This window comes from Oncorhynchus masou, chromosome 24, assembly GCF_036934945.1.
Source record: "Oncorhynchus masou masou isolate Uvic2021 chromosome 24, UVic_Omas_1.1, whole genome shotgun sequence".
Taxonomy (NCBI): domain Eukaryota; kingdom Metazoa; phylum Chordata; class Actinopteri; order Salmoniformes; family Salmonidae; genus Oncorhynchus; species Oncorhynchus masou.
The window spans coordinates 68237002-68263689 of record NC_088235.1 but is presented as its reverse complement, the minus strand read 5'-3'; the positions used below and the strand labels follow the sequence as shown (position 1 = coordinate 68263689).

General features: G+C 40.8%; 2 protein-coding genes across 2 annotated transcripts in view; both read left to right on the top strand.

Annotated features, from left to right (window-relative positions):
- Nucleotides 1-18326, top strand: part of LOC135512525 (kinesin-like protein KIF14) — a 48054-nt gene extending 29728 nt beyond the window's left edge. Inside the window, exons 24-29 of the mRNA XM_064934633.1 lie at nt 2105-2292; nt 6349-6501; nt 6784-6906; nt 13309-13383; nt 15637-15778; nt 16079-18326. Coding sequence (XP_064790705.1) covers nt 2105-2292; nt 6349-6501; nt 6784-6906; nt 13309-13383; nt 15637-15778; nt 16079-16467 — 1070 coding nt within the window. The 3' untranslated portion in view covers nt 16468-18326. The remainder of the gene's footprint in view (nt 1-2104; nt 2293-6348; nt 6502-6783; nt 6907-13308; nt 13384-15636; nt 15779-16078) is intronic.
- A 122-nt stretch (nt 18327-18448) lies between these two features.
- The window catches only part of LOC135512524 (adhesion G-protein coupled receptor D2), a 149783-nt gene continuing 141543 nt past the window's right edge, over nt 18449-26688 (top strand). Inside the window, exons 1-4 of the mRNA XM_064934632.1 lie at nt 18449-18741; nt 18924-18960; nt 24188-24212; nt 25079-25312. Of these exons, the coding sequence (XP_064790704.1) occupies nt 18725-18741; nt 18924-18960; nt 24188-24212; nt 25079-25312 (313 nt within the window). The 5' untranslated portion in view covers nt 18449-18724. The remainder of the gene's footprint in view (nt 18742-18923; nt 18961-24187; nt 24213-25078; nt 25313-26688) is intronic.

Below are 26688 nucleotides of genomic sequence, written 5' to 3'. Positions count from 1 at the left end.
ATTATAAGAGTACATGGTCATTTAAGGCCAGATCGTTCTTCAAGATGTTCAAATGTTCATAGATGACCAGCAGGGTCAAATAATAATCACGGTGGTTGTAGAGGCTGCTACAGGTCAGTACCTCAGGAGTAAATGACAGTTGGCTTTTCATAGCCAAGCATTCAGAGGTCGGATGAGAGAGGGAGTCAAAAACGGCAGGTCCGGGACAAGGTAGCACGTCCGGTGAACAGGTGAGGGTTCCATAGCCGCAGGCAGAACAGTTGAAACTGGAGCAGCAGCACGGCCAGGTGGACTGGGGACAGCCAGGAGTCATCAGGCCAGTTAGTCCTGAGGTATGGTCCTAGGGCTCAGGTCCTCTGGGGGGAGGGGGGGTGGAGAGAGCACACATACTTAGTTACCTAGGACACCAGATATAACAGACTGACCCTAGTCCCCCGGCACATAGACTATTGCAGCGTAGATACTATGCCTATAGGTTATTTAGCAAGTGTGATAAGGTTGCATTATTCAGCTGTGCTGATTGGCCATAGGGTAATAGGTGACTGACATTCCGCACATGGCTAATTGATAGTAAAGGAGGAGGAGTGACATGATGCTGTGCTGTTGATGAGAACATTCTAAACATCAGATATAAATTCCTGCTGTGTCCATAGAAGAGGATTGCCTGGCTACCCAACCACATTGCTATGGCCAAACACCACACCCACGATGAGTCTGGCTATGATCTCCTCACAACGATTTCTCGAATGCGAACATTTTCAAACCGTTCTGATTGGTTCCACAAACCGATGGGTTGGGCCAGAGCCTGAAAACACTTGGTCAAGTGGCATTTTGGAGATGGTAATTGGCTTTGATAGAAGTGATCAATCGCTGATGACTTGTTTTGTACAACGTCCCTCACTTTGAAAGCAAAAATGACTTCTACGATGGCAGTCTGACTGAAGGTATGTAGCGATAGATAGAGCAGCGGAATCAAATTCAGTATGAGTCATCAGGCAAAGAGAAAACAATGTAAATTATATTGTGGTTACAGAATGAAGTAATGTGAGCTATCCATTTAGATGAGCCTTTGTGATTTGTACCTCCACTACCGGTCAAAAGTTTTAAACACCTACTCATTCAAGGGTTTTTTCTTTATTTTACTATTTTCTACATTGTAGAATAATAGAACTATGAAATAACACATGGAATCATGTAGTAACCCAAAAAGTGTTAAACAAGTATTTTATATTTGAGATTTCAAATAGCCACCCTTTCCCTTGATGACAGCTTTGCACACTCTTGGCATTCTCTCAACCAGCTTCACCTGGAATGCTTTTCCAACAGTCTTGAAGGAGTTCCCACATATGCTGAGCACTTGTTGGCTGCATTTCCTTCACTCTGGGGTCTGACTAATCCAATAACCATCTCAATTTAGTTGAGGTCGGGGGATTGAGCAGGTAATCTGGCCTCAAGAAAAATAAATAAAATATTTGGATTTGTTTTAACACTTTTTTTGGTTACTGTATGATTCCATGTGTTTCATAGTTTTGTTGTCTTCACTATTATTCTACAATGTATAAAATAGTAAAAATAAAGAAACCCTTGAATGAGGAGGTGTTTTAAAACTTTTGATCAGTAGTGTACATTATCTGAATAGTCATGGCAAGGTTAAACTAAACAACATGAATCCGACTAAATGTCCTGAGGAAAACAATCCTAATATTGGAAACAAACAGCCTTATGTTGTCACCCAGTCACATTTGTTTATTTTCCATGCTGTAGCACACCAAGTTGTGCATGAAGCAGGTTCATAGTAAAGGACTTTTTTTTTTCTTTTTTGCCATGGAATATTGACAAGTATCTCGGTAGTGTTTTGATACGGATATTGTGAAAAATGTACCCTTTTGCCTTCTACTTGAAAATAATGAACTTTTAAACATATACCCAGCGTATTCACTAGGAACCAAATGGGAAGGAACAGGGAACGACTCCTCTGAATTCGTCCAATAAGAAACTCTTGTTTTTGTTGCGAAAAGTTTTGCTAAGTTGGGCACCACATGACATTTTGAAAATACTAAAATTGACCTATTGTAATGTATTCTTTATTCTGTCTCTGTCCCAGTGTTTGTGTTAGAGGCTGAGGCTCCGACACAGCTGTTGAAGGCCACCTCGGCCATCGAGAGAGCCGTGTTTATCACCATGCAGTGGGTGGCCAGTGTCAAACCCAGAGCCGGACCCCTCTACACCGTCGCAGAGGAGCTCAAGACCCAAGTCAAGAGAATGGGTGGTTACTTTCAGCTTCTCATCCAGGTAGACATTTTTGTCAGCACTTTTAACTTAAAAAGATCAGACAATAGAATTAACAATGTATCGGACTAGGACTGTCTTGAAAAAGAGATGTTATCTTTATGAAATTGACCTGGATAAATATAGGTTGGCTAAAGTATTACATTCCAAAAGGTATACAAGGGACATATTGGAGCATTGAAACTATTGAACACAGTATATTCAAAACAGTAGCCGCTGTATGTGAATGTACAACATACAGATAGAACTATGCACCAAAAACATTCAATCACACCTACAGTGCATTCGGAAAGTACTCGAGTACTTAAATCATTTTACCACATAAAGACAAAGTAAAAACAGGTTTTGTAGATTTTTTTTCTCCAAATGTATTAAAAATATAAAACTGAAATTGTACATTTACATAAGTATTCAGATCGTTTACTCAGTACTTTGTTGAAGCACCTTTGGCAGCGATTACAGCCTCAAGTCTTCTTTGGTATAACGCTTGGCACCTTTATTTGGGGAGTTTCTCCTATTCTTCTCTGCAGATCCTCTCAAGCTCTCTCAGGTTGGATTGGGAGCATCGCTGCACAGCTATTTTCAGGTCTCTCCAGAGATGTTCGATCGGGTTCAAGTCCGGGCTCTGGCTGGGCCACTCAAGGACATTCCCGAGACTTGTGCCGAAGCCACTTCTGCGTTATCTTGGCTGTGTGCTTAATGTCGTTGTCCAGTCTGAGGTCCTGAGCAGGTTTTCATCAATGATCTCTTTGTACTTTGCTCTGTTCATCTTTCCCTCGATCCTGACTAGTCTCCCTGCTACTGAAAACATCCTCATACCATGATGCTGCCAACACCATGCTTCACCGTAGGGATGGTGCCAGGTTTCCTCCAGATGTGACGGTTGGCATTCAGGCCAAACAGTTCAATCTTGGTTTCATCAGACCAGAGAATCTTGTTCCTCATGGTCTGAGAGGATTTAGGTGCCTTTTGGCAAACTCCAAGTGGAATGTCATGTGCCTTTTTATTGAGGAGTGGCTTCCGTCTGGCCACTCTACCACAAAGGTCTGATTGGTGGAGTTCTGTAGAAATGGTTGTCCTTCTGGAAGGTTCTCCCATCTCCACAGAGGAACTTTGGAACTTTGTCAGTGACCATCAGGTTTCCTGGTCACGTCCCTGACCAAGGTCCTTCTCCCCTGATTTCTCAGTTTGGCCGGGCGGCCAGCTCTAGGAAGAGTCTTTGTGGATCCAAACTTCTTCCATTTAAGAATGATGGGAGGCCACTATTTTCATGGGGATCTTCCATGCTGCAGACATTTTTTGGTACGTTTCCCCAGATCTGTGCCTCGACACAATCCTGCATCGGAGCTCTACAGACAATTCCTTCGACCTCATGGCTTGGTTTTTGCTCTGACATGCACTATCAACTGTGGGACTTTGTATAGACAGGTGCGAGCCTTTTCAAATCATGTCCAATCAATTGAATTTCCCACAGGTGAAGTTATGGAAACATCTCAAGGATGACCAATGGAAACAGGATCCACTCCGCTACAATTTCTAAAAACCTGTTTTCGCTTTGTCATTATGGGGTTTTGTGTGTAGATTGAGGGGAAAAAAATCTATATTTAATCAATTGTAGAATAAAGCTGTAACAGAATGTGGAAAAGGGATCTGAATATTTTCTGAAGGCACTGTATGTACAGTACACATACATTGATTAGTTTACTGTAAGTAATGTCATAGTGAATTACAGTAAAGATATTCTAGAAATATCAGTTTTTATCCCAATTAAACTGAAAAGACACAAACGCTGCAAAAGGAAAATATTTTTCAATCGAGTTGGGTTGACACCTCACTGGCTCATCAAAATTCACCTCGCTGATTGACGGGTTTTAGCTTTGAGCTGTTTTGACTCCTCGTATGGAAATATCAGAGCGTAGGGGAATTCTCAACCTTCAGCCTCAAGTCCAACATGAATGAATGTATATTATACAGTGCCTAATGAATGTCTACACACACCTGGCACGGTCTTTACATTTTGCTGCCTTAAAATTGTGTTAAAGAATGCAACCGATGTACACAACCTTCTCCAGCGTTGCACAAGTCTTAGGGCAACATATAATATCCATTTTATTTGTCAAAATTGCTCACGGTCAGTAAATTTGGTTGGGAGTCATTGATGGACAACAATATTCAAACTGTGTCTCTGATTTTCAAGCAGGTTTAAGTCAGGTTTGAGACTGGACCTTTCAGGAACACTCAACATATTGGAAAGCCATTCTGGTGTGTCTTTGACATAAAAATGCGTGTAATTGTCCTTCTGAAAAATAACTATCCCACAGTAAGGTATTCAGAAGGCTGAGACAGGGTTTCCTCTTACTTTTTTATCTGAGCTTTGTTCCTTTCATATTTATTTAGATCCTGACAAACTCTCTAGTCCCAGTCTCTGCAATAACATTTGCATTCACTCCACATTATTGGCCTGTATGACAATGTTAAATCCACTTCAAAACATCTTCACCTTGTCTTTAACTTTGAAAATTTGGACTAGGTTGTGTAGATGGTTGGGAAAATAATCAAATATATTCCCTTTTGAGATTACATTTTAAGGCAGCAAAATGTGAAGACTGCAAGGTGTGTGAAGACCTTCACTACATTTTAGGAATTTAGCAGACAATCTTATCCAGAACGATTTGCTGGAGCAATTAGGGTTAAGTGCCTTGCTCAAGGGCATATTGACAAATTTCGCCTAGTCAGCAAGGGGATTCAAACCAGAAACATTTTGGTTACTGGCGCAACCTCTTAACCGCAAGGTTACCACCCAGCCCACACTAGTCACTAGTGACGGTATACGTAGCCTTCAAAATGTATTCATACCCCTTGACTCATTACACATTTTGTTGTTGCAGCCTGAATTCAAAATTGATTAATATATTTTTTCTCTCACCTCATCTACTGTACACACACTACCCCATAATGACAAAGTTAAAATATGTTTTTAGACATTTAAAAAAAAATGAAATGCGTATCTCATTTACATAGGTATTCACAGCCCAGAGTCAATATTTTGTAGAAGCACCATTGGCAGCAATAACAGCTGTGAGTCTTTCTGGGTAAATCTCTGAGAGCTTTCCACACCTGGATTGTGGAACATTTGCTCATTTATTATTTTCAAAATGCTTCAAGCACTATACATTTGGTTGTTGATCATTGCTAGACAACCATTTTCAGGTTTTGCTATAGATTTTCAAGTAGACTTAAGTCAACTGTATCTCGGCCACTCCGGAACAGCCACTGTCTTCTTGGTAAGCAACTCCAGTGTAGATTTGGCCTTGTGTTTTAAGTTATTGTCCTGCTGAAAGGTTAATTCATCTCCCAGTGTCTGGTGGAAAGTAGCTTGAACAATGTTTTCCTCTAAGATTTTGCCTGTGCTTAGCTCCATTCCATAATTGTTTTTTTTCCTGAAAAACTCCCCAGTCCTTAACGATTACAAGCATACCCATAACACGATGCAGCCACCACTATGCTTGAAAATATGGAGAGTGGTACTCTGTAATGCGTTCTACTGGATTTGCCCCAAATTTGCCACATTTGTTTGTAGTATTACTTTAAGTGCCTTGTGCAAACAGGATGCATGTTTTGGAATATTTGTATTCTGTACAGGCTTCCTTCTTTTCTCTCTCATTTAGGTTAGTATTGTGGAGTAACTACAATGTTATGTGACTTGTTAAGCACATTTTTACTCCTGAACTTATTTAGGCTTGCCATAACACAGGTTGAATAGTTATTGACTCGAGACACATCAGCTTTTCATTTTGAATTAATTTGTAACATGTTCTAAAAACGTAATTCCATTTTGACATGGTGGGGTATTGTGTGTCGCCCAGTGACAAATAAAATATCTTTAATGCAGTTTGTGCATTCATTTTACTTTGTCTAATTAAGACAACCACATTTCAATTATTAAAGTAGTTATCAGCAAAGTCAGTGGTGGTAGGAAAAGACAAGTGCAAGTGTTTTTATTTTATTCAAATATTATTTTATGTTATTTAACATCCAATTCCCATGGACTGTGACCAGGGTTGTGACTCTGAGATCTCGTCCATGGTGACCGAGGCCCACAGGAAGAGTGGTCAGTGTCTGGACACGGCACTGCTGGTCATCAGCCACCTGGCCGCGCTTACCGCCACCCAGCTCCATTTGACCGAGCTGGGCTCTGAGGCCACAGGCAAGGTAAATGTCACAACACTGTCTCTCTCCTACTCTCACACTCACCATATACTGCCTTTCATATTGATTGAGAATGGTTAAGATACTTAGGCATGGAGGCTTTGTGGTGCTTTGGTGGAAATAACGAAGCCATGATGCATCCTGCCTGGATGCTTCATCTCCACTCCCCTCCTCAATTCAGAATAATGATATAACTGGACCCAATGACACATGGCTAATCACGCTGGTTTGCGGAGGGTAAAGAAAGCGTCTCTCAAAAGTTGTTTGTCGTTTCTCTTTCCCCAGCGGTCTGTGGCCCTGTCTCTTTTGGAGGGGACTTGTAAAGGGGTGCACTCTCTCCTGGAAGAGGGTCTGACAATCTCCAACAAGATGCTGAGAGATGCGCAGCTGGCCTATCCCAGGACTCCGGTACGTAGCCACCATTTTAGTATTCACTGTCTATATGACTTCTCTATAGGAATTGTTCTGATATACACTGCTGTTCAACAGTTTGGCGTCAGTTAGAAATGTCCTTGTTTTTGAAAGTAACGTCAATAACATTAAAATAACATCACATTGATCAGAAATACAGTGTAGACGTTGAATGACTATTGTAGCTGGAAACGGGTGCTAAAATAAAAATAAATAAATATCTACATCGGCGTATAGAGGCCCATTATCAGCAACCATCACTCCTGTGGCACGTTGTGTTAGCTAATACAAGTTCATCATTTTAAAAGGCTAATTGATCATTAGAAAACCCTTTTGCAATTATGTTAGCACAGCTGAAAACTGTTGTTCGTTTTTTTCCCCCTCCACTTTTATTTAACACCAAGTAGGCCAGTTGAGAACAAGTTCTCATTTACAAGTGCGACCTGGCCAAGATAATGCAAAGCAGTGCGACAATAAACAACAGAGTTACACGTGGGATAAACGAAAGTACAGTCAATAACACAATAGAAAAATCTATATACAATGTGTGCAAATGGAGTAAGGAGGTAAGGCAATAAATAGGCCAAAGTAGCGAAGTAATTACAATTACTGTGATAGACTGCATTCAGTTTGCTGAGTAGAGTGTTGGAGGCGATTTTTGTAAATGACATCCCCGAAGTCGAGGATCGGTAGGATAGTCAGTTTTACGAGGGTATGTTTGGCAGCATGAGTGAAGGATGCTTTGTTGCGAAATAGGAAGCCGATTCCAGATTTAATTTTGGATTGGGGATACTTAATGTCTGGAAGGAGAGTTTATAGTCGAGCCAGACAATTAGGCATTTGTAGTTGTCCACATATTCTAAGTCAGAACCGTCCGGAGTAGTGATGTTAGTTGGGCGGGTGGGTACAGGCAGCGATCGGTTGAAGAGTATGCATTTAGTTTTACTAGGGTTTAAGAGCAGTTGGAAGCCACGGAAGGAGTGTTGTATGGCATTGAAGCTCGTTTGGAGGTTTGTTAACACAGTGTCCAAAGAAGGGCCAGATGTATACAGATTGGTGTCGTCTGCGTAGAGGTGGATCAAGGAATCACCCGCAGCAAGAGCGACATCATTGATATATATATACAGAGAAAAGAGTCACCCAAGAATTGAACCCCCATAGAGACTGTCAGAGGTCCGGACAACAGGCCCTCCCGATTTGACACACTGAATCTGAGAAGTAGTTGGTGAACCAGGCGAGGCAGTCATGTGAGAAATCAAGGCTGTTGAGTCTGCCGATAAGAATATGGTGATTGACAGAGTTGAAAGCCTTGGCCAGGTCGATGAAGATGGCTGCACAGTACTGTCTTTTATCGATGGCGGTTATGATAGGACCTTGAGCGGTTAGGACCTTGAGCATGGCTAAGGTACACCAGTGACCAGCTCGGAAACCGGATTGCACAGCGGAGAAGGTACGGTGGGATTCGAAGTGGTCAGGGATCTGTTTGTTAACTTGGCTTTCGAAGACTTTAGAAAGGCAGGGCAAGATGGATATATGTCAATAACAGTTTGGGTCTAGAGTGTCACCCCCTGTGAAGGAGATGACCGCTGCAGCTTTTCAACCTTTATGAATCTCGGACGATACGAAAGAGAGGTTGAACAGGCTAGTAATAGGGGTTGCAGTAATGGAGGTGGATCATTTTAGAAAGAAAGGGTCCAGATTGTCTAGCTCAGCTGATTTGTATGGTCCCAGGTTTTGCAGCTCTTTCAGAACATCTGCTATCTAGATTTGCATGAAGGAGAAGCTGGGAGGCTTGGGCAAGTAGTTGCGGGGGGTGCGGCGCTGTTGCCCGGGGTTGGGGTAGCCAGGAGGAAAGCATGGCCAGCCATAGAGAGATGCTTATTGAAATTCTCGATTATCGTGGATTTATCGGTGTTGACAGTTTCCTAGCCTCAGTGCAATGGGCAGCTGGGAGGTGTTCTTATTCTCCATGGACTTTACAGTGTCCCTAAACTTTTTGGAATTATTGCTGAAGGAAGCAAATTTCTGTTAGGAAAGCGAAGGCTAGCTTTTTCAAACTGACTGTGTTGGTTCTTGACTTCCCTGAAAAGTTGCATATCGCGGGGATTATTTGATGCTAGTGTGTTACGCCACAGGATGTTTTTGTGCTGGTCGAGGGCAGTCATGTCTGGAGTGAACCAAGGGATATATCTGTTCTTAGTTACTCATTTTTTTGAATGTGGCATGCTTATTTAAGATGGTGAGGAAATTACTTTTAAAGAACAACCATGCATCCACTACTGATGGGATGAGATCAATATCCTTCCAGGATACCCAGGTCGATTTAGAAAGGCCTGCTCACAGAAGTGTTTTAGAGATTGTTTGACAGTGATGAGGGGTGGTTGTTTGACCGCGGACCCATAACGGATGCAGGCATTGAGGCAGTGATCGCTGATATCCTGGTTGAAAACAGCAGAGGTGCATTTAGAGGGCAGGTTGGTCAGGATGATATCTATGAGGGTGCTCGTGTTTCCGTATTTAGGGTTGCACTTAGTGGGTTCCTTGATAATTTGTGTGAGATTGAGGGCATCTATCTTAGATTGTAGGACGGCCGGGGTGTTAAGCATATCCCAGTTTAGGTCACCTAATAGAACAAACTCTGAAGATAGTTGGGGGGCAATCAATTCATGTATGGTGTCCAGGGCACTGCTGGGAGCTGAGGGGGATCTATAATAGGCGTCAACAGTGTGATACTTGTTTCTGGAGAGATTCATTTTTAAAATTAGAAGTGTATGGGCATAGACCTGGTAAGTATGACAGAACTTTGCAGGCTATCTCTGCAGTAGACTGCAACTCCTCCTTTGGCAGTTCTATTTTGAAGGAAAATGTTGTAGTTGGAAATCTCAGAATTTTTGGTGGCCTTCCTGAGCCAGGATTCAGACCAGGCAAGGACATCAGGGTTGGCGGAGTGTGCTAAAGTAGTGAGTAAAACAAACTCTGATTAAGGAAGCAATAAAACTGGCCATCTTTAGACTAGTTGAGTATCTGGAGCATCAGCATTTTGTGGGTTTGATTACAGGCTCAAAATGGTCAGAAACAAATAACTTTCTTCTGAAATTCGTCAGTCTATTCTTGTTCTGAGAAATGAAGGCTATTCCATTTGAGAAATTGCCAAGAAACTGAAGATCTCTTACAATTCTGTGTACTACTCACTTCACAGAACAGCGCAAATTGTCTCTAACCAGAGTAGAAAGAGTGGGAGGCCCCAATGCACAACAGCGCAAGAGGACATGTACATTAGTGTCCTCTTGCTCAGTTGCTGGCTTTCTAGGTAGCACTCTGGGATGCTGGCCTTCTAGGCAGAGTTGCAAAGAATAAGCCATATCTCAGACTGGCCAATAAAAAGAAAAGATTCAGATGGGCAAAAGAACAGACACTGGACAGAGGAACTCTGCCTAGAAGGCCAGCATGCTGAAGTCGCCTCTTCACTGTTGATGTTGAGACTGGTGTTTTGCGGGTACTCTTCAATGAAGCTGCCAGTTGAGGGCTTGTGAGGCATCTGTTTTAGAGGTCGACTGATTAATCGGAATGGCCAATTTAATTAGGACCGATTTTTCAAGTTTTCATAACAATCGAAAATCGGTATTTTTGGAGATTTTTTTTTTACCTTCTCAGTTCAGGGATTCGATCTTACAACCTTAAGGTTAACTATTCCAACGCTCTAACAACCTACGAGGAGCCTGCCTGTTACACAAATGCAATAAGAAGCCAAGGTAAGTTGCTAGCTAGCATTAAACTTATCTTATAAAAAACAATCAACCAATCATAATCACTAGTTATAACTACACATGGTTGATGATATTACTAGTTCATCTAGCGTGTCCTGCGTTGCATATAATCGATGCGGTGCGCATTCGCGAAAAAGGACTGTCGTTGCGCCAATATGTACCTAACCATAAACATCAATGCCTTTCTTGAAATCAATACACAGAAGTACATATTTTTAAACCTGCATATTTAGCATCTCTAAGTCTAAATATTGCTTTTACATTGCACAATCTTCAATGTTATGTCATAATTACGTACAATTCTGGTAAATTAGTTCGCAATGAGCCAGGCGACCCAAACTGTTGCATATACCCTGACTCTGCGTGCAATGAACGCAAGAGAAGTGACACAATTTCACCTGGTTAATTTTGCCTGCTAAAATGTCAGCCTCAAAACCTTAATGACTTGGAGAAGATCTGCAAAGAGGAGTGGGATAAAATCCCTCCTGAGATGTGTGCAAACCTGGTGGCCAACTACAAGAAACGTCTGACCTCTGATTGTCAACAAGGGTTTTGCCACCAAGTACTAAGTCATGTTTTGCAGAGGGGTCAAATACTTATTTCCCTCATTAAAATGCAAATCAATTTATAACATTTTTGACATGCGTTTTTCTGGATTTTTTGTTGTTGTTCTGTCTCTCACTGTCCAAATAAACCTACCATAAAATTATAGACTGAGGGATCAAATACTTTTTTCCTCACTGTATGTACACGTGTTTTGAAAGGCCCCTGAGTCTGCAACACCACTAAGCAAGGGGCACCACCAAGCAAGTGGCACCACGAAGACCAAGGACCAAGGAGCTCTCCAAACGGGTCAGGGACTAAGTTGTGGAGAAGTACAGATCAGGGTTGGGTTTAAAAAAATCGATCAGATCTTTGAACATCCCACTGTGCACCATTAAATCCGTTATACAAAAATTGAAAGAATATGGCCATTGTACTACTTTAAGCCATACACTCCACGGAGCTGGGCTTTACAGAAGAGTGTCCAGAAAAAAAAAACATTGCTTATAGAAAAAAAGGCATGTGGGAGACTCCCCAAACATATTGAAGAAGGTACTCTGGTCAGATGAGACTAAAATGTAGCTTTTTGGCCATCAAGGAAAACGCTATGTCTGGCACAAACCCAACACCTCTCATCACTCCGCGAACACCATCCCCATGTTTTTTCACAGCAGGGACTGGGAAACTGGTGAGAATTGAACGAATGATGGATGGCGCTAAATACAGGGAATTTCTTGAGGGGAACCTGTTTCAATCTTCCAGAGATTTGAGACTGGTACAGAGGTTCACCTTCCAGCAGGACAATGACCCTAAGCATACTGCTAAAGCAACACTCGAGTGGTTTAAGGTGAAACATTTAAATGTCTTGGAATGGCCAAGTCAAAGCCAAGACCTCAATTCAATTGAAAATCTGTGGTATAACTTAAAGATTGCTGTTTATTAGCGGAACCACTCCTACTTGAAGGAGCTGGAGCAGTTTTGCCTTGAAGAATGGGCAAAAATCCCAGTGGCTTGATGTGCCAAACTTATAGAGACATACCCCAAGAGACTTGCAGCTGTAATTGCTGAAAAAGTTGGCTCTACAATGTATTGACTTTGGGAGGGTGCATAGTTATGTACACTCAAGTTTTCAATTTTTTGGGTGTTATTTCTGTTGTGAAACAAATCTTCAAAGTGGTAGGCATGTTGTGTAAATCAAATGATACAAACCCCCCAATTAATCTATTTTAATTCCAGGTTTTAAGGCAACAAAATAGGGAAAATTGTCCCCTTGCTCAGTTAGGTGCACCGGTGCCTCCCACTCCTCTTTCTATTCTGGTTGAGCCAGTTTGTGCTGTTCTTTGAAGGGAGTAGTACATAATGTTGTACGAGATCTTTAGTTTCTTGGCAATTTCTCGCATGGAATAGCCTTCGTTTGTCAGAACAAGATTAGACTGACGAGTTTCAGAAGAAAGAACTTAGTTTCTGGCCATTTTGAGCCCGTAATCGAACCCACAGAAGCTGATACTCCAGATACTCAACTAGTCTAAAGGACAGTTTTATTGCCTCTTTAATCAGAATAACAGTTTTCAACTGCGCTAACATAATTGCATAAGGGTTTTCTAATGAACAATTAGCCTTTTAAAATGATGAACTTGTATTAGCTAACACAACGTGCCATTGGAACACAGGGAGTGATGGTTGCTGATAATGGGACTATGTAGATATTCCATAAAATATCTTCTGTTTCCAGCTACAATAGTCATTTACAATATTAGCAATGTCTACACTGTATTTCTGATCAATTTGATGTCATTTTAATGGACATAAAATGTGCTTTTCTTTTAAAAACAAGGACATTTCTAACTGACCCCAAACTGTTGAACGGTAGAAATCCTTGAGATGGATTCTTGAGGTTTTGGCATCAGAGAAATGTTATGTTAAAACGTTAAGTAAAGGAATTACATTTAAAGCCATGAATGGCATCAATGATTTGCATAGGATACATTTTGTAATGTTATTCTGGATTGTTTATTTTGATTTATTCTGTCTCTATTATCAAGCATCAGTCTCCAAACAAGATACCATATGGTCTATATGTTTTTGGCAGGTTTTGCAGAACCTCAAGTCGAAGATGCTGGACCTGTCCTGTGCTCTCCAGAGCTACATCCACTGCCACATGAGGGTGAGCACTGGGCGAACAATAACAAACCCAACCAGCCCATCTATCTTTCTTGACATGGGGTTAAACTCTCCAGATTAATGGCCCCTCCCACAGCCAGCACGTTAAAAGGTGCGAATCAGCTTTTATGGCTCTTGTAAAAAACCTTGCCACCCCTGTCAGCCTTATCGCCACAGTCTCACGTTGAGCACATCGTTCAGGTAATGGATGTGTTGAATGAAGTGCCATCAGTCACCGTTAACGTGCTTGTTTGCCATTATCTGCCACTCACAAACTAGAGTCTTTGTTAGTGTCGATCATCGGCTGCGCTAGACGATTGGGACAAAGGAGAGGACATCTTTCCCCCGGACCTCCACCCCCATTGTCTTCAAACAAAGGGATTGGATGAGCAAAACCAGACACATGTTGAATCTCTGTGGGCCTCTGGGAGAGCCATGGTTTAATTTGTTGCTAGTGTATTTTCATGATAGTGAAATGCAGATGCAGGCAGGTCCATAATTATTGGCACCCTTGTTACACATTTTTTTTATACAAATACTGTGTATGCTCAAAGAAAATGTGAAGTTATATTATTTTACGCTAATGCAATTGCGTAAATAACATTTTTTGTTTAACCACCAGTAAAAAAAAAAAACAATCTAAAAAGAAAAAAACTCTAGCACCCTCTCCTTGCGAGCATAACGACACTGAGATGTTCTCAAATCTCATAAAACATTTAAGAAAACATGTTGGGAGGGATCTTAGACCATTGCTCCATATATAATCTTTCCAGATTCTTGATATACTTTGCCTGCTTTTATGGACTTCCTTCAATTCAAACCACAGGTTTTCAATGGAGTTCATGTCCGGAGACTGAAATGTTTAGCTTTTTGTGTCTGTTGAACCATTTCTGTGGATTTTGATTAGTGTTTGGGGTTATTGTCTTGCTGGAAGATCATCTTGCTGCCAAGTTTCAGCCCCCTGGCAGAGGCAACCTTGTCTAGCTGACGCCAGCTCTCAAAGTCTTGCTGACTTGAGAGTAGGGGTCTGAATGATAGGTATTTTTTCTTAATGTTCTAACTCGACAATGCTGTAACGTTATTAGGAGGAGCTACTTTATTAGCAGAGCAGCAGCTCAAATGTGAGTGACGATGGGAGCAGGGAGGTGGCGACATGGCAACAGTCGACTCGCGCTGGTAGACTAATTTATTGCTAGTTATTTGTCATCTCATCTGATTACTTAGTACCTTTCTTGATTGCATCAAACCGAGAGATGAATTTGGGATGAATTGGCATATGTTTTGATTTGTTTAACACTTTTTCTTTGGTATGTTACCACATGATTCTGTGTTATTTCATAGTTTTGAAACTAGCCATAGCACCGGTGCCAACGTCATTTATCATACTTCATGGTGCTATGGTCTGTTGATGTGAAAATGTAGCTCTTTGGCCACGCACACCAGTGGTGGGTTTGGCGTAGAAAAAATGGAAACATGTGCAGAAGAGTACCTCATGCCTACGTTAAAATACGTAGGATTTTATGGGGTTATGTTGCTTCCACTGGTTTTGTGGCCTTTGTTTAGGACAACAGCATCATGAACTTACCAGGACATTTTAGCCAAAAACCTGGCTGCCTTTGCAAGGAGGCTGAGACTTGGCTGCAAGTGGATCTTCCAGCATGACGTTAACCCCAAGCACACACCCAGACTTGAACCACATTGAAAACCTGTGGTTTGAGTTGAAGAGAGCAAGTCCATAAGCGCAGATGAAGGATATCAAGGATCTGGAAAGATTCAGTGTGGTGGAATTGTAAGATCCCTCCCAATGTGTTCTCCAATCTCTTAAAACATTTTCAAAAAAGGCAGTGTCGTTATCCTCGCAAAGGTAGGGTGCTACTGAAAACAGGTCTCAAAATTATTGGCAGCCCTATCTTACATTATTATTATTTTTATTACTTGTTAAACAAAAACTATTTCTCTGAGTAATTGTATTAGTATAATAATTTTAAACTTTTTTGGCGCCTACGCAGTATTTATTTTATACATGCTTTATCAAGGGTGGCAATGATTATTGACCTGAAATTGTCACATGTTTTGTAATTGCACTGTTGTAGTGAGACAGTATTTGATTGGAATCAACACTAGTTATGCACAACTAGTGTATGGAGGAAGGGCTTTATTAGGGTTAGCTACTGTATGTGAGGAAAAGGATTCATCCCCTTGGAAAGGCACCATTTTCCAATGATATCAACTGTAACGTGTGTCTGTCTGTCTACAGGATAGGGAAGAAGGCTCCAAGATGGGAGCTGAGGACCCTGATCCCTCACTGCTCCACAGAGTGAGGAACACAGCAGCCAAGCTGTTCCAGCTCAACCAGGCAATCGGGCAGCTTCACGCTGCTCTCTCTCTCGCCCTCCGAGGTACTGACTGTCTGGCCTGTGAGAAGCAAGGCCACAGCTTCCTCAGCATTGCTAAAAAACATAATGCCTGTCATTTAACTGACCAAAATGGCTTCCTTTTTGATTTCCTCTCATTTCCCTGTCCTTTTGTGACTTCAACTTTGGTTGATAGATTTGAGCGATATTGTGGAACTGTAAACATGTGTTTCTATTATCTGCCCATCATTAGTCTAATCATCCAGGAAAGCTAGGTTCTAGCCACTATAGGGACCTAAATAAGTCAAACGAGAAGTTAAATGCATGTATTTAACTCTTTACCAGGTAAAAGTAGTGACTCCAGCCTCAGTACCTGCCGAGAGGCTGTCTCCTCCTCCTCCAAGACCATCGACAAAGTCATTAACGGCCTCCCCAGGGGCGGCACAGGACTGGCTACTACATCATCTAGTCTACAGCTGCCCTGCTTGGAGACTGTCATAGCAGCCCGGGACGAGCTCCATTCTGCCCTGCAGTCCCTGAGTACCGCCTTCAACACGCAGGGCCTTGAAGAGAAGAGGGGATCTTCTGGCTCAGAGAAGAGCACACGGGAAAGGGGTCAAGGGAATGAGGGGACCCTGGTTGCTTCCAACATGGAAAGGAACAGAGGAGCCCCTACGATTGGTTCTCTCTCTTCAGGATTGTCTTCATCTAATGACGATGCACATTGGGTTTGATGCACAGGGGGTTGATCAGCTGATCAGGTACTTGTTCAGTAGGCATGAAACTGCCGGAAATGGGAAGGTAGTACAATCTGAACTTGTCCAATGAGGAACAAAGGTTTTCGGTTTCCGTTGCAATTTTTTTTGCTACAGTGTGCTCTAATGAACACGACCCAGATGATTTATGTTAAAGGTTACAGGCTCAATGCCATTAATAGAAAGCCTCAACAGAGAGAATGAATGTGCATCAAAGGTATTTCTGTCCAATTGCACTAAAACCCCAGATGTATACACTGAACAAAAATATAATGTAAACGCAACATACAACAATTTCAGTTACAGTTCATATAAGGAAAGCCGTCAATTGAAATACATTCATTAGGCCATAAACTATGGATTTCTCATGACTGGGAATAAAGATATGCATCAGTTGATCACATACCATAAAAAAGTAGGAACGTGGATCATAAACCCAGTTAGTGTGACCACCATTTGCCTCATGTCCCACTCTTCAATGGCTGTGCGACATTGCTCGATATTGGCGGGAACTAGAACACTTGTACAGGTCGATCCAGAGCATCCCAAACATGCTCAATGGGTGACAAGTCTGGTGAGTATGCAGGCCATGGAAGAACACGGACATTTTCAGCTTCCAGTAATTGTGCTTAAATTCTTGCGACATGGGGCCAAACATTATCATGCTGAAAGATGAGGTGAATGTGGCGGATGAATGGCATGAAAATGGGCTTCAGGATCTCGTCACGGTATTTCTGCATTCAAATTGCCATCAATAAAAAGTAATTGGGTTCATTGTCTGTATATTATGCCTGCCCATACCATAACCCCACTGCCACAATGAGGCACTGTTCACAACGTTGGCATCAGCAAACTGCAGTCAGGTCAAGACCCCGTTGAGGACTACGAGCACAGAGGTGAGCTTCCCTGAGACCATTTCTGACAGTTAATGCAGAAATTCTTCAATTGTGAAAACACACAGTTTCATCAGCTGTCCTGGTGACTGGTCTCAGATCATCCCGCAGGTGAAGAAGCCGGATGTGGAGGTCCTGGGCTGGCATGGTTACATGCGGTCTGCCCTTGTGAGGCCGGTTGGACGTATGGCAAAATTCTCTAAAATGACAACGTAGGCGGCTTATGTTAGGGACATGAACATTCCCAGGCAACAAACAGCTCTGGTGGACATTCCTGCAGTCAGCATGCCAATTGCATGCTCCTCAACTTGAGACATCTGTGGCGTTGTGTGACAAAACAGCACATTTTAGAGTGGCCTTTTATTGTCCCCTGCAAAAGTACCTCTAACGATTATGCTGTTTGAACAGCTTCTTTAATATGCCACACCTGTCAGGTGGATGGATCGTCTTTGCAAAGTAGAAATGCTCACTAACAGGTATTTAAACACATTTGTGCACAAATGTGCGTAACATTTCTTAGATCTTTTATTTCTGCTCATGAAACTTGGGACCAACACTTTACATTTATATTTTTGTTCAGTATACTTTATTTTGTCAGACAGGGATTTCTTCAGATTGTGTACTTTGATAAAATGTGTATACGTAATTGAATTGTACTGCAGTGGATTGTAAACTATTTGGGCAATATCTTCTCATTTTGGCATTTATACATGTAGGCGAAGGCGCAACAATTTTCTGTATTGTATGTAGCTCACTCAATGCTGTTAGAGGTGTCCCATATCACAACTTTTTTTCTGAGTGGTTTCATTCATTTGATCAACTATACTTTGCACTTAAACCTTGCACAAAGTACTTGTCATTTTTTTTGTATCTCTTGGTAAAGATTTGATACCTCACAATCATGTCACAATTTGAAAGTGAGCATAATAAATGAATATTTCTGGACTTTTTTGTTTCGCTTTTTCGTCTGGTCTCCATACATGCATATTTTGGTCTCGTTTTATGCATATTGTGCAACAGCTTGTGAGTAAGTTCGTTATTTTTCTCTCAGCAGAGCTTGAAACTGCTCCCTGCTTTTATACCCACCCTTCGCGCTCTCAGGCTCTGCATCACTTCATAAAATCTGATGTCACCTAGGAGGTTCCCTCAAACTCATGAAGAGTAAATCGAATCTACCAATTTTGGGTTGCAAACAGCGACCGATTTGTTTTTGCTAATTACTTTTGTTGAGAAAATGTAGCACGGGAGGATTCATTGACGAAAGTATTTTAAATCACACGACGACTTCGAAATGTCGAAGGAGGTGGACTAAAGAAAACGCACGAAAACTTAAGTATTAACGGATGGTGTCCGATCTCAGGTAGGTGTAAAGTACTGTTAGTCTTAACTTAAATGTTAAAGTGACAATTCAATAATTATATTTGGACATGTAGCTTTTGCCTTTTGGTGCAACCTTTAAATTAAGTTGATTTATATTGCCTTTATCGATGAATCATTTCCCAAAAACGTACTAACAATTTCAAATTGGCTTCCATTTCAAAGGATGCAGTGGTTTTGGATATTATACCCCAATTTACTTGTAAGTGCACTGTTTTCATTATTTTAGGGCATGTTTTATATTTGAAGGAATGTGTTATTGAACTTTCACACTGAATTTATGAAGGATGTTCACTCAGCCCTATTCTCCCGTAAGCCAATGTTTCTTAAGACCTATGTTCACTCAGTACCCACTGAACAAATTTCCATCATAATTGGCATCAATATTGGGGAATATGGGCCAGACTTAAGAAATGTACGCCTTTCCTATGCATGCCATTCCTACACACTCCTCAGTAGTTCAGATGTACCTTATGCAGGTGTGGTTCCATTGCACATTCTGAAAACAATTGAATTAAACTGCTGAAAACCCTCCCACTTGCAGGCCAACATATTTTATTGTGGGATATTTTAAATATGGGATTCCGTACATGTATCTAAAGTCATCCCTTTGAATTTGGTGTACTTTAAAAAAATACGTGTATCAGCAAACTCACTAGAATATATGGAGAGTACGGTTCAGGGCCTGGCTTCCAAAAACTTCTTAAGGCTAAGTTCATCGTTAGAACCTTTGTAGCAACATAGTCAAATATCCTAGCTGTTTCGCAAAACCATCGTTATTAACGTTGCACTTGAAAACGCTCGTAAACTAACGGTGCCTCAGACCACTTGTAGAACAGCTAAGTGTGTCGTTGCATGCAGACTAGACTTGGCACGCGCATGCATGTTGATTTTTGTCCACCCACACCGGACACGATCAGGACACGCAGGTTGAAATATCAAAACGAACTCTGAACCAACTATATTAATTTGGGGACAGGTCAAAACGCATGTAACATCCATGAACATCTAGCTAGCTAGCGTGCTATTGCTAGCTAATTTGGGTTATTTTATTTGACCTAAATTGCGCAATGATGTGCCAAATCGTTGATTAATGTATTTTTATTGGTCATTCGAATAAGCCGCCTCAATATTTGCTGCCGTAGGTGGTAATTTCACTAGGAGCTGACCCATCTTCAGTATTGTGAAAAAATTACAATGTTAAGGTAAGACTTGACTGGAGAAAGCTGATCAGAGAGCAGCGCTCCCTTTCTTTCGAATCAGTATTGAAACCTACTCCAACGATGCATTTAGCGACCGTTCTCTCTGCCTGGTATTTTGGGAAACGCATATGCGACCTCTTTCGGCTGTTGGAGGAAAGATGCATCGTTGGGGAAACCGGGCCCAGAATATTAAGGATCAGTGAAAGAAAGCCATGTAAATACACACCTTTGTCTCCTTTCCAACACCAATTAGTAGATTTAAAAATAGTCTGATCTTGTATATTTTTTAGGGTTAGTAAGTTATTTATTAATAAAAAATATAACTGGTTTGGAGATCCTTAAGGTGCAAAATATATTGGTGAAACAAAGATTGTGGTTTGATTCATCCTGAAAGTTACCTTATTCAATTGTTCAATCCATGAAATATTGGAAGGTGAGAAAAGTGTACAATAGGGGTTGAACAGTAGTCCTATAAGTCTACCCTAATAATCCTCACTAATCGTGGAACTATGATGGCAACGGTCCATTCATTAGAACTGCTCCAGGTTTTAAATTGCTATGTATGGTCTGCGTTCCATAATGATTCAAATAGGCTACATGTCCAAATTTATTGCACAACTTATAATACGGTAGCCTAATATTATCCACTATTGCTAGCGATCCTCAGTAACAACCACATGCATGGGACAGAGGAAACTAACAATTTAGGATAATGGAATGATGCAAAATGTAAAGAATCTAATAAGGAAGTCAGCGACAGTTATAGATGTATGTGGGCAACTGATGATTGATACCAATAGTGGCTAATATTTAACACAATACAAATTGTAAGAAGTACAATGACAAGTTCCTCGACCTTATTTCATCATGCACTAAGGTGGTGAAATTAGTGCCTTGCTAAAGTATTCGCCCCCCTTGAACTTTGCGACCTTTTGCCACATTTCAGGCTTCAAACATAAAGATATAAAACTGTATTTTTTTTGTGAAGAATCAACAACAAGTGGGACACAATCATGAAGTGGAACGACATTTATTGGATATTTCAAACTTTTTTAACAAATCAAAAACTGAAAAATTGGGCGTGCAAAATTATTCAGCCCCTTTACTTTCAGTGCAGCAAACTCTCTCCAGAAGTTCAGTGAGGATCTCTGAATGATCCAATGTTGACCTAAATGACTAATGATGATAAATACAATCCACCTGTGTGTAATCAAGTCTCCGTATAAATGCACCTGCACTGTGATAGTCTCAGAGGTCCGTTAAAAGTGCAGAGCATCATGAAGAACAAGGAACACACCAGGCAGGTCCGAGATACTGTTGTGAAGAAGTTTAAAGCCGGATTTTTTTAAAATATATTTTAAATTTGAGATTCTTCAAAGTAGCCACCCTTTGCCTTGATGACAGCTTTGCAAACTCTTGGCATTCTCTCAACCAGCTTCATGAGGTAGTCACCTGGAATGCATTTCAATTAACAGGTGTGCCTTGTTAATATGTGGAATTTCTTTCCTTAATGCATTTGAGCCAATCATTTGTGTTGCGACAAGGTAGGGTTGGCATACAGAATTAGAGGTCGACCAATTAAGATTTTTCAATGCCGATACCGATAATTGGAGGACCAAAAAAAAGCAGATACCGATTTATCGGCCGATTTTTATATATATATTTGTAATAATGACAATTACACCAATACTGAATGAACACTTTTATTTTAACTTAATCTAATACATCAATAACATATATTTAGTCTCAAATTATGAAATATGTTCAATTTGGTTTATATAATGCAAAAACAAAGTGTTGGAGAAGAAAGTAAAAGTGCAATATTTGCCATGTAAAAAAGCTAACGTTTAAGTTTCTTGCTCAGAACATGAAAACATATGAAAGCTGGTGGTTCCTTTTAACATGGGTCTTCAATATTCCCAGGTAATAAGTTTTAGGTTGTAGTTATTATAGGACTATTTCTCTCTATACCATTTGTATTTCATATACCTTTTGACTATTGGATGATCTAATAGGTACTTTAGTATTGCCAGCCTAATCTCGGGAGTTGATAGGCTTGAAGTCATAAACAGCGTAATGCTTTTACGCATTGTGAAGAGCAGCTGGCAAATGCAGCCGAAACTGCTGCATATACCCTGACTCTGCTTGCACAGAACACAAGTGAAGTGACACAATTTCCCTAGTTAAAAGAAATTCATGTTAGCAGGCAATATTAACCAAATATGCAGGTTTAAAAATATATACTTGTGTTTTGATTTTAAGAAAGGCATTGATGTTTATGGTTAGGTACACATTGGTGCAACAACAGTGCTTTTTTTCGCGAATGCGCTTGTTAATTCATTGTTAATTCATCAGCCTACTTCACCGTTTGGCGAAGTAGGCTGTGATTCGATGATAAATTAACAGGCACCTCATCGATTATATGCAACACAGGACAAGCTAGATAAACTAGTAATATCATCAACCATGTGTAGTTAACTATTGATTATGCTAAGATTGATTGTTTTTTATAAGATAAGTTTAATGCTAGCTAGCAACTTACCTCCTTGCTGCACTCACTGTGGTGTTCAGCCTGCCACGCAGTCTCCTCGTGGAGTGCAATGTAATCGGCCATAATCGTGTCAAAAAATGCTGATTACCGATTGTTATGAAAACTTGAAATCGGCCCATTCCTATTAATCGGTCAACCTCTAGACAGAATACAGCCCTATTTTGTAAAAGTCCATATTAGAGCAAGAACAGCTCAATTAAGCAAAGAGAAACGGCAGTCCATCATTACTTTAAGACATGAAGGCCAGTCTCTACATGAAAGCTGAAGTCTCTACCTATCCATTGTCCGTAGCTTATGCCTGCCCATACAATAACCCCACCGCCACCATGGGGCACTCTGTTCACAACATTGTGCACTCGCCCACACAATACCATACACGTGATCTGTTGTTGTGAGGCCGGTTGGAGGTACCGCCAAATGATCTAAAATGACTTTGGAGGCGGCTTATGGTAGAGAAATTGACATTCAATTCTCTGGCAATTGCTCTGGTGGACATTCCTGCAGTCCGCATGCCAATTTCACGGTGCCTCAAAACTTAAGACACCTGTGGCATTGTGTAGTGACAAAACAGCACATTTTAGAGTGGCCTTTTACTGTCCCCAGCACAAGTATATCTGTTTACTGATCATGCTGTTTAATAAGCTTCTTGAAATGCCACACCTGTCAGGTGGATGGATTATCTTGGCAAAGGACAAATTCTCACTAACAGGGATGTAAATACATTTCAGCACAATCTGAAAGAAATAAGCTTTTGTTCATATGTACAATTTCTGGGATCATTTATTTCATGAAACAATGCAACATTCCAACATGTACAGTAGCTTACTGTGTTCTGCAGGTTATCATCTAACCAGTGATGTAAAAATATCTCCAGTTTCTGTGTGGTTCTTGAGTTGTGGTAGTTTCAAAAGTGCAACCCTCCCACCCCACCCCCACCCCTTTAAAACTGTGTTTTGACATTGAGGTGTTTATCAAAATCTTGGCAACAGGGAGCAGCGACAGCATCATTTTCAACATTAAATTTCAATGGTATTGTACTTAATTCTGTAAAAACTAATGAATGAGTCCAAAAACATGTACTGATTGAATTATTTTGATGATATACCAGAAATCACCAAAATGTGTTTGCCCTGTTGAATCATTGGTGACTGGAAGTTGAAAAATATCTCTTCCTTTCATTTGGGTTGCCGACCCCGGGTTTAGAAGATATAACTAGGGGAACATAGGGCTGAGGGAACATGGGGCTGAGGGAACTGAGGGAACATGGGGCTCAGGGAACTGAGGGAACATAGGGCTGAGGGAACATAGGGCTGAGGGAGCATAGGGCTGTGGGAACTGAGGGAGCATAGGGCTGTGGGAACTGAGGGAGCATAGGGCTGTGGGAACTGAGGGACCATACGGCTGAGGGAACGTAGACATGGTCAGGTTACTCAGACCATAAATACACTAGTGTACACCATACGCTGTTTTAAAACAGCTAAATGGACATATTTTCATTATCATAGGCTACTTCACAAGCACAAATATTATTCTTACTACAACATGTGTTTATATACCTATTTATAGTAGGGGTCCCCAGTATTCCACTAGTTACACTTGATAGCGATTTAGATAAGACATCAAATGTCAGGAATCAAATGATAATACATTAACCTAGGTTTTGTTTTATTCCGTAGATTTGGTTTCACCACTGTACATCAGGTAAGTAGTCTTTAATCTGTTGACATGTAAGTGATATATTCTGAGTTAAAGCTGGTAGTAACATTACATAACAGCCACTATGAACTGTAACTTACAAGGCATGTATGACAAAGTTATAACCTATAGTTATTATTTGAGTTCTCGTACAATTGTAAGAGCTCATGACTTCACCGCACTTAATCGGGGTTGAACCATATTGTTGGTTAAGGGCTTGTAAGTAAGCATTTCACGATAAGGTCTACACCTGTTGTATTCGGTGCACACCTGTCTACACCTGTTGTATTCGGTGCATGTGACAAATACAATTTGAGCGTGTGGTCTCAGTTATACTGTACGTCCAGCAGTTGCCATTTTCCTGTCCTTAATCTCCCACTATGCTGAGATAATGTAAAATGGGTATTGTTGACCAAAAACATGGTTGAACAGTGGCCCAAGAAAGCCATAGTGCAACGACAGCCACTATAACTCCCTGTATTCCCTAGCAGTGCATACGATTTCCTCGATAGTGAGCTCCGTTGTTAACCAGGGTCATGTTCATTTGGGCACAGTGTAACAAAATGTTAGAAAACCTATTGCAATGGGGGGGGGGGGATAGCTTTCTTTTTGGACAAGTTCAGATAGTGCCTCCTCGTTTCCGACAGCTTTCCATTTTGTGAAAACGGACTTGAACGGTAAGGGACTACCTGGACCTGTTCGATGAGAAAAGCTTATTTTCAGATTTTTTGGGGGGCACATGGAATAAACAAAAGGCTTCAAAACCTTTGTTACCCTAATGTTACCCCTTTGTTACCCTAATGTTACCTTTGTTACCCTAATGAACATGCTCTCGCTCCTCTCCTCAACCACTCTTTGTGTTCTCCGGGCAGATACAGCTTTGACCTTGGAGAGCAGGACCCTGTTCACATACGACGAGACCTACTACGAGTACGTACCCGACAGGCTACCGTGGCATGTGGCCGGACGCCTCTGTAGCCAGCGCTCGGGGGCCTTAGCCACGGTATCCAACGCCTTCGAGAACCGAGAGCTCACCACCTTCTTAAAGTCCCTGAACATAACCCACCCTGTGTGGATTGGCAGGAAAGTCATGACACACTTAAAGAGTGAGTTCAGTCACTATGCCATTGCCATATTTGACAGCTTTAAGATTTCAGCACCTTCTCTGTATTTTTTATTTATTTTTTATTTCACTTTTATTTCACCTTTATTTAACCAGGTCGGCTAGTTGAGAACAAGTTCTCATTTGCAACTGCGACCTGGCCAAGATAAAGCATAGCAATTAGACACATATAACAACACAGAGTTACACATGGAATAAACAAAACATACAGTCAATAATACAGTAGAAAAAAAGAAAACAAAAAGTCTATATACAGTGAGTGCAAATGAGGTAAGATAAGGGAGTTAAGGCAATACATAGGCCATGGTGGCGAAGTAATTACAATATAGCAATTAAAAACTGGAATGGTAGATGTGCAGAAGATGAATGTGCAAGTAAAGATACTAGGATGCAAAGGAGCAAGAAAAAAATAAATAAATACAGTATGGGGATGAGGTAGATAGATGGGCTGTTTACAGATGGGCTATGTACAGTATGCTATGTCTCACAGTAGGGTCTTTGTTAGAGGTCGACGGATTCTGATTTTTTTTAACGCCGATACCAATTATTGGAGGGCCAACAAAAAGCAGATACCGATTAATCGATTTTTATATATATATTTGTAATAATCACAATTACAACAATACTGAATGAACAATGAACACTTCTATTTTAACTTAACATAATACATCAATAAAATCAATTTAGTCTCAAATGAATAATGAAACGTTCAATTTGGCTTAAATAATGCAAAAACAAAGTGTTGGAAAAAAAGGAAAAGTGCAATATGTGCCATGTAAAAAAGCTAACTTTTAAGTTCCTTGCTCAAAACACGAGAACATATGAAAGCTGGTGGTTCCTTTTAACATGAGTCTTCAATATTCCCAGGTAATAAGTTCTAGGTTGTAGTTATTATAGGACTACTTCTCTCTATACCATTTGTATTTCATATACCGTTGACTATTGGATGATCTAATAGGTACTTTAGTATTGCCAGCCTAATCTCGGGAGTTGATAGGCTTGAAGTCATAAACAGCGTAATGCTTTTACGCATTGTGAAGAGCTGCTGGCAAACTCAGTAAAGTGCTGTTTGAATTAATGCTTACGAGCCTGCTGCTGCCTACCACCGCTCAGTCAGAATGCTCTATCGAATCATAGACTTAAATATAATATAATAACACACAGAAATACGAGCCTTAGGTCATTAATATGTTCAAATCCGGAAACTATAATTTCGGAAACTAAACGTTTATTCTTTCAGTGAAATACGGAACCGTTACGTATTCTATCTAACGGTTGGCATCCATAAGTCTAAATATTGCTGTTACATTTCACAACCTTCAATGTTATGTCATAATTGCGTATAATTCTAGCAAGTTA